General features: G+C 38.6%; 1 protein-coding gene across 1 annotated transcript in view; it reads right to left on the bottom strand.

Moving 5' to 3' along the window:
* Positions 1–9,490, bottom strand: part of adcy1b (adenylate cyclase 1b) — a 33,285-nt gene that overhangs the window by 15,951 nt on the left and 7,844 nt on the right. The window contains exon 4 of the mRNA XM_016452576.1: positions 5,685–5,796. Within this exon, the coding sequence (XP_016308062.1) occupies positions 5,685–5,796 (112 nt within the window). The remainder of the gene's footprint in view (positions 1–5,684; positions 5,797–9,490) is intronic.

Raw genomic sequence — 9,490 nt, 5'->3', positions numbered from 1 at the left:
GCATGTCCTAAAAGGTTGAAAACCCCTGTCCTAGATCAACATGTTTCATTACTCCAGTAAAATGCACATGCTTTACAGTAGGAAACATATCAAATCTTTATGATCTTTTGTTCTCCTTCTGTGAGGATGAGATGTCAGAATCTTAAAATGTCAGAGACGTCTTACATTTATATCCCACTGCATGTTGTAATCTCTTTACAGTGACTTCTCACATACAGATATTTGTGTCATATGCTGAATTTTGGTAACACTTTATTTTACAGTGTCCTTACAAATTTTACATGTACTTACTATTATAATAACAATAAATTATGCATAATTACATGCAACTAACCCTAAGCCAAACCCTCATCCTAACCCTGACCCTATAGTAAGTACTGTACATGTAGTTAATTCATGTTGCTCATTACATTTACACTATAATAAAGCGTAACCCAAATTTTAAAGGTAACTTTTACAACCAACAAATAGCTGAAGAAAATTAATATATTAAGTTTAACAGACACTCACTTGCAAAATGGAAATAAAAGCCAGATTTAACTTTTAAAAAATGTGAGTTGTGCACTTGGGAAAACGTCTAAAATGCATTAACACACATCTGTCAAAGCTGCTGACATGCATTTGTTTGAAGAGCTTTACATAAAGGGGTCATGCACTTTCCCACAGCAGCTGTAACGTGATATGACTGATGTTTTCATCAATAATCAAATTCATCATCAATTATTTTCATGGTCAGTTATATTGATTAGTTGTTGCAACCCTACCAACTCTCACCTAACCCTGAAATTAGAGGCAAAGGCTGGCTTTTTAAGAATACTGTCCAAACCTGTGCATTTCTAAAGCCAGTATTTAAGTCAGCATGACATGAAAATTTACCATTTATCTCTTTTTCACAACAGTTGCTTGAAACGAAATGAGAAATGCACAAAATAGGTCACAGAAATGATTATGCTGTGGCTATTTGAGGTGCTTTCTGTTTTTAAAGCAGCATTCGGATGACAGAAACAGGGCTCCTGTTGCCACATTTCTCAAAAATAATCTGGGCAAGGAATTCAAAGACGAAAGAAAAATCAGAGCAAAAAATGGTCTTATTAATATATAAATTTACAAAACTAACCTGTCCACTAAAGATCTGCTCTATACTAGGTATATAGTCTTAAAGTCTACAGTAGACTGTCTGCTTAATATCAGTTCACACTTTATTTTGATGGACATTCTACTGACTATAAGTCACTTTGTAGCTATGCCAACATATTCTATTAACCCTAACCCTAACCTATCAGTCTACTAATAATCTAATGAGAGTTAGTTGACATGTAGTTGCAAAGTTATAATCAGTAGAATGTCTAAAGTGGACTATTAAAATAAAGTGTGACCAAGAAAATTAAATCTGGAGTGTTGCTCTTTCACAGTCAGGATTAATTTGTCTCAGAGGGAAAGCGGAGTGAGTCAAACACTGAAGCAGAAGCACTGTGAGTGTTTAAGTGTGCAGGTGAAACACAAGCCATGGAAACAGAGGAGCATAAAAAGCACAGTAAGATTAAAGCATATCAACATCATCACAAACACTGCAGACATTTGCATCATTTAGCCAAGAGTCCTTCAGGAGCCACATCGTCTGTTCTTCAGCCTTTAGGAATGAGAGATTATTAGATCTCACACAGACAAATCTGTGCCAATTTAGCCTCTTAATTTAAATCTAAATGAGGAGAAATGAGGGCAAAATAAAGCAGTCAGCCATCTGAGACAGTGAATGTGAACAGAGCTGCTCAGAAAGTACTATAACCCTAAACCCAGAAGACCCAGACAAATGTCCAAGGGTTTCACAATGGAAGGTTTTTATTTAGGAGTAAAATAAGCTCTTTAGTTAACTTCAGTTATGTTTTGTCCGTGATGTCTCTAATACACCATTTACACCCGGTTGAACCTCAAACATGAATTTTGGTGCTTCCGTTTTTACAAATATACAGTAAGTTGCTAAACAGCAGAAGAACGTGAGTTTATGAGCTGGATGAATCAGACAAGTGCTCTCATCATCATCATCATCATCATCATCATCATACAGCAGCTCGTTAGGGACTCACACTCTAAACACAGCGGCTTCAAGTCTCACATTTGAAGTTTGAGTGTGTATAACTGATGTAGAAAAAAACACGAAAGTCTCTGCACCTCAGACCTTACTTGACTCATAAATCAGAAAACAGTCATAGAAACACATGACGAGCTAGTCTTCTAGGTCGGCCTGTAGATCATGGCTAAAGTGCTCTATAGGTGTGCCTAAAACACACTTAACCATGGTAAAACCAGTGTAACGCAACACCAATATGGCATGACTGCAACAGATACAGTATGTTGATATGATTGCAACAGCAAAATAACAATAGTGAATTTTGACAGGGATGGCGTTCCACTTCAGACTGGTTACGTCTTTCATCCACTCAATAGCCCACAAAAGACCTATGCAAGATCTGCACATATATGCAGGATAATATTAACATTATGCAATGTGTTTCTTTCAGTGTGCCTCCATGAGAAGTAAAGAAAATCTTAACAGAAGCTGCTACTGTTCACAGATCACATAACAGAAACTTTGACATGGATAAAGCTGTGTGCCTGATAATGATTTTTAACCAGAGAGCAATTTTTTTTCTTTTGTAATTTAATGCACAAATAAATACTGAGCCATTTATATTTTTCTTCCTTGAGATGTCTGTCTTTAGTTCAGGATTATTATAGTTAACTAAAACAAACAAACAAACAAACAAATAAATAAAAAACGTTTTCTATGGACCTCCTAGAACCACCGTCTGGACACCAGAAAAAAAAAAAAGATTTAGAAGAGAGAAGAAATACAGTCCCCCCATATACATGTACAAGACCAAGAGCATAAAGGAACGGGCTCTTGTTCTGATGCCGTTCCTAATCTTCCTATGAGTCATTCCCCAGAATCTATTGCTGTTGTTATATGACTATCATCATCTTTCCCATAATTTTCAACTACCCTCACACCTGCACTGAATTATGCAGACATTGGCGCTGGACGGGCACTACCTGACCTCCACGATGAACCTCAGCAGGATGGAGTGAAGTCTGCCTTTACAAGTGAGATGAAGTAAAAGCCTGTATTACTAAACCTACAGTATTGTAAACCTATGTGGACTGGCATAAAATATGGCTGCTCAACTAAACATTTACATCTTCATAAAGAGTTTACTCACAGGTCTTGTGCATGCTTACTAAACTGGTCTCATGAAACACATCCTCACTGTAATCCCAAACCGGCATAACCATGAAAGCATAACTGATCCCAGGTCAGCTACAATGACAACTGCTTTCCCACAATGCCAAGCCAGTGAGTCTTCACGTCACACCATATAAACACTTAATTGGATCAAACTGAACCTCCTGAAGTAGTTTTGCCTAATGAAGAGCGTTCCACTCCACAATCCTCTTACAGCTCTTATTACAGCCATCTTTCCCACCACTCGGTTAACCCGACGGCTCGAAAAAAACAATACTCAACCCTACAGTAATAGAAACCTACAGACCAGTCCCTCTCCTGTCAAGACTGTGTTCATTCAGCTCTCTCTCTCTTTTCTTTCACTGAACGTCCAGCTTCAGAAGCAAACATTCAGGAGATCTGTCTGTAGCTGAAACTCTGCGGCTGGCATAAGTTCACTCCAAATCGTCATACTAGACCTGTTCATTGCCTTCAATCGAAGGAATCATCAGATTCTCCTGGCTATTAGAAGAACTGCACCTTACTGGCACAAGCAGATCCTTCGAGGTTTGTTGATGAGTAGGGTAAACACTGGGGTGCCTCAGGGTTCAGTGCTTGGTCCCCTCCTATTGTCTATATACACAACTCCAGCTGCTGCAATGTAGATGATACACAGCTCAACCTGTCATTCCTACCTGGCGACCCCATAATCTCATCTCTGCATGACTTTCAGACATCTAGGTCTGAGTGAATCAACAGACCTGATATAACCATTAAAACCACTTCAAAAAAAGCACCTTACAAAACAACCTGTTTAGTCTTTCCTGTTCTATTCACTATTCACTTCTGCTCAATTCTGGTTTGTCATGGTTTTTCTGCATTCATAAGTGTATATTTTTCTCACTTTGGATAAAAGCATCTTTTTAAGGTGCGCTCAGTACATTTTACCTCATTCAAAAAAAAAAATTTTACACTTAAAAATGACAATTTTCACCTGAGATTTGGAGCCAAATTACGGGGGTAAAAATGACTTCATGAAGATGGCAGGATCGTTATTTTATTTTCAGAGATTGGTAGCTCAATTAGTAAAATCTGTTGACTTTAGCAATCTTTGTTGCATTAAATGTCAATGGTCACAGTTTAAAAATGAAAAAAAAAAAACACACTTCTGTTTTTGGTATCTTAATTTTTAAGGCCCCATAGGGTTCAGAACTCAAATTTCAGAACTGACCGATGATGTGGGAAAGAACGTTTCATGACACTTAGACAATGCAAACATAAAACAAGCAAATCAAACAATTTAACAACAAGCCCAATGCACATACTTCAGATACAGCACAAGAATGTACTCTAGAGTGATTATATGGAGCAGCATGTGTGAGATCCAGCAGACAGTCCAAACAGAAGGAGCATGAGTGGATCAAGTGAAACATGTGAACAAATGGACCCTGCAATGAAACAAACTCACACCACAGATTGACAATCACACTGAAACACTAGACCTGCTGAAAGACCTTCTGACGCTGGACAGAAACATCTCAGTGTAATCCATGGATTAAAGGATTTCATAGGCACATGTGAATGTAAGCAATTCTAGTGTCTAGATTACACTGAGATACATCTACATGTTTAATTTACAGACACACTTCCTAATGAAGACAGACAGAGAGCGATTTAACCAGTGTGTGCATGTAAGAGACTGAAAACTACTGATTTAACTTTTCCATGAGCAAGCTGAAAATACTCACACAATGATTCACTCGGCTATGTCAAACATTTACCTAAAACACTGCTAAATATTCATAAAAAACCAACAGTAAGTCAGAAAATATCTGACATTCCAATATTCTTTAATATATTTCAATAAATTAATCATGCTATTTCATGCATATACTATTTCAATACAGTATATATGTCAAAAGAAGTCTGGAACCTATTGGGTCAAAAACGAAAAAGTTAACTGAAATTGAGCATGTGACTTTCCTCAACTTATCCTTTTAAAATGAATAAATAAATGAATGAATTAATTAATTTTAAAAAACAAATAACAATGACAAACCACGCAACAAAATTATAACATTACAAATGACTAAAACAACTAAAACAAATTACTGAAAAATTACTTTGGAAAGGTGAATTACTCTGTTTTGTCTGTTGTAGACGTCAGTGCTCAGATATTTTTATTCTATTCTAGTACGGTTTTATTCTAGTACTACTGTGAATTTAGATATGAATAAAGATACTGTGTGCTTGACAAGATGATTTATGAAGCTCTTTCACACATTTAAACATTTTGATGGAATTCAGCTTCACATGATCACAGCACTGTCACCATTTCATTTTGATCACATATAACTCTCTGATTATGCATAACTTCCACTGCGCTCACACCTGTGCTCCTGTTGCTGTTGTCAGGGTGTGAAGTCACCATAGCAACAGGCGTGAACCAATGAGAGCGACTCACCGTGGCGAGTTCGTCAAACTTGCCGAAGAGCTCGTTGAGGAGTTTAACGAGCTCCTGCGCCGTGCACTGCGACGCCAGACTCGTGAAGCCCACAATATCCGCAAACAGAATACTGGAGGGAAAAAAAACACAGAAAGCCATTAGATGCTTCCTACCACTTCACAGGAGAAGAGTACAGAAAAACTGAAGACATGTATCTGTTCTCTTAAAGAGACGTTTACCTTCAGAATCTGATGTTTGTTCATAAGGAGCTCAAACTAAAGATTTATACTGTATTTATACTACATATGCGTTGTTTATTTTAATCTGATTGAGATTTCATTAACTTATTCAAAGTAAGATGAGAACTGTCAGAAAGCTTCAGCTCTGGTCTGTGTAAAGGGAAACAGGGACTGTCCCGTATCTGTCCATCCACCTTGATTTAATAATGAAATGACAGAGACAAGCCAGAGAAACAAACCAGACTGAAGCCACCATTGATACATATAAACCTTAATATTCATTATTGGCTTCATTTTTTTCTTTAAATATTTAAATGAAATCTGGTCAGTGAGACTGACTTAAAATTGACAATAAAATAAACTGCGGTTTGTGCTCAAGTCACTGTTATTTTAGTATCATTGTAATGTTGTTATAGTTTTTTTTAAATCCGTTTTTATTTTATTATTTTTCATTTTAATTTTAGTTAAAGTTTTAGTAATTTATAGTTTTTATAGTTTAATAGTTTTGATTAATTTTCATTTCATTTTTTGTTTTAGTTAGTTATTTTAGTACATCAAGTTGAACTAAATTAAAATGAGAAATGTTGCCTTGGCAATTTAAATAATATTTTTTAAAACTGGAAACAATTTTTTTTACTTCATTTTATTTCAGTTAACACTGAATTTTTTTCCCAAGTAAGGACATTTTAATTGGTTTTAATTTTAGTTTTAATTTTAGCTAAATATAACAACCCTGGCTCAAGCTTTACGCTTTCACTCACAACTCCTCTGCAAGCATTATTCCTAAATATATCATCTATGAGCATAATTTAAATCAAAGACATTTAAATCTGTGTATTTTTACAATTTTATTTTTAGTGTTGCCGTTCAGTTTTTTCACAATGAGCGGTTGTAATTCTTTGATCTTCTGTCATATACATTTTGTCACATAATGTTGCAGACGGACAGATAAAGTTCACGGTCGAGTATCAAACAAAGAGTCTTTAATCATAAAGCACAGGTAACAGGACAGAAGGTAGAAGTCAACACTATAAACCGAAACGAGACCAGACAACAAACAGAAGCAAAGGAGGAACTACAATACTGAAACAAACCGGGTTAACTAAACTAAAAGAACCAATCATATCAGTAACCATAGAAACAAAGGAGGAGCGGGAAAATCAAACAAAGGAAGACAGGAACTAAAGAATACAAACTAAAAGTCCGTGAAACTGAAACTAACTGAACATACCTGTGACGCATTTAAATGTGCTTGATTTGTTTATTATGCACCTGATATTTGCTCATCTAAAGTTGAGACCAGTTTCAGTGTTGTGATTAATATTGTTATTTGGCAGACATAGATGTTTTTCTGATGCCAACAAACAGCAGTTATATTAGTCCTTCCATAAACAGCGTGTTCTTCACAGGTGAGCACGAGCTAAAGGTGTAAGTGAGAGCCGGCTGACGTAGAGATTACATCCTTCAAAACAAACCCTGTGTATATCAAGTCAAGTCACATTTATTTCTATAGCATTTTATACAATACAGATTGTTTCAAAGAAGCGTCACAGAATTAAACAGTAAAATAACAGAATAAATAATGCAAACGTCATCAAATATGAAGCAAACTCAATTTCAGCTGTAAAGCAGCTCTACAGAAGACAACAGTGTCATTGCTTAGATCAATTCAGTTCAGTGTTGATTCAGTTCAGTTCAATAACAGTGTTGATGTTGCAAAATTAATCAATTATGTATGCAGGCTCCTAAAGAGCATGAGCCAAATATGAGACCCAAGCCAACAGGCTGGGATCTAGACCTTTTCCACTAATCTAGGGGATCAGGTAAATTAAGTGGACAAAATCCATGCCTGAAGGGCAGGGACGTCCAGGTTATAAAATCTGGCGAAGGTAGACGGCGAAGACCAGCCGGCTTCCACACAGATATCACCAATTGAAACTCCGCTGGACAGAGCCCATGAGGAGGCCATTCCTCTGGTGGAGTGGGTCCTTACTCCGATAGGATATTGTAAGCCAGCTGAGGCATAAGCCAGGGCTATAGCGTCAACTATCCAGCGAGAGTTGCTCTGAGTGCCGAAATGGGCCAGAGCGCTCAACAAACACTCTAAGAGCCCGAACCGGGCAGAGTGGATTGGGACCCTGTTCATCCTCTGAATTAGGAAGAGCGAGAAGGGTAATGACTTGTGCTTTGAACGGAGTGGAGAGCATTTTAGGCACATAGCCGTGTCTTGGTTTAAGGACGACTCTACAGTCGTTAGGACCAAACTCAAGGCATGAAGCACGGATTGACAGTGCTTGCAGGTCGCCTACTTGATTGACCAACGCTAAATCCAAAAGGAGGGCGGTCTTAAGTGACAGGGGCTGTAAGTCGGCCGACTGGAGCGACTTGAAGGGAAGGCCCCTTAGAGCCCTGAGGACTATAGATAAATCCCAGGTCGGCACAGTATGAGGACAAGGTGGATTCAATCTCTGAGCTCTGTGTGGTGCTGATCCTCACGTGAGAATAACATCGGCAAATCAATGTGCTGCAGGGAGAGTGAAGCACGCGGGACCTGTGCCACTCTCAGGTTCACTCAAACCTGGGAAATCCATCCCTCTGCCCCACTGTTTCTTCCACCGAGGCTCCTGCTAGGGGAGAAATGGGGGAGCAGACGAGGGAGGACCACCTTTATTAAAGAAGGCAATTCCCAAGCAAAGCAGGGCGAGAATCATGCTCTCACAGTGAGAGCAATCCGTCTCGGTGAGTGTGGGCTCAGCGTGAGCACTGCCCAGGCAAGTGATGCACTATGAACCACACTTGCAGCACGACATTTGAAACAACGCCGTTGTGGAAATTTGCTCTTGGAAACGCTCTTTCTCAGTCGCCGGATGGCTGCAGGGGAAGTGCTGTTTGAAGGCATCCTTGCTCTGCCGGTGCTCTTCTACGGCGAGTAGCGGCTTCTCTTCGAGCTTACTTGGCTTCTAGGCTTCTTTCTTCAGAGTCCAGCAGGGAGATGATCTTCGCGCTGAAGGAGAAAAATTCTGACGAATGGCACTCTCAGACTCCTTTGGAAACCCCTAAGCATTCAACGCAACGGGAGAGTCCGTTCGAAAGGGAACTTGTTTTCCCTTTGAACTGAGTTTATATTTCTGACCCCCACTGCCAAATATTTCTTCTCATTTTAAGTAAGAATTCACTTCATTTTGATCTTTTTTTTTTTTAGAAAGCAAGACTTAATAAGTAAAGATTTAAGCAAGCAATTTTGCTTATGTAAATGTATCTTGATGGTTAAGTATGGTATGGTATGGTATGGTGTGGTATAAGGGTTTGTCATGATGAGACACGCACACACACACACACACACACACACGCTCACACTCACACACACACACACACACACTCACACACACACACACACACATGCACGCACACACGCACGCACGCACACACACATGAACACTCACTCACTCACTCACTCACACACACACACACACACACACACACACACACACACACGCACGCACGCACGCACGCACACACACACATGTCTGGTCAGCTATCCTTGTGGGGACTCTACATAGTCATAATGGTTTTTATACTGTTCAA

Source organism: Sinocyclocheilus anshuiensis, unplaced genomic scaffold (assembly GCF_001515605.1).
Source record: "Sinocyclocheilus anshuiensis isolate Anshui unplaced genomic scaffold, SAMN03320099.WGS_v1.1 scaffold1152, whole genome shotgun sequence".
Lineage (NCBI taxonomy): Eukaryota > Metazoa > Chordata > Actinopteri > Cypriniformes > Cyprinidae > Sinocyclocheilus > Sinocyclocheilus anshuiensis.
The sequence above is the reverse complement of the archived record's forward strand: the minus strand, read 5'-3'. Positions and strand labels throughout refer to the sequence as shown.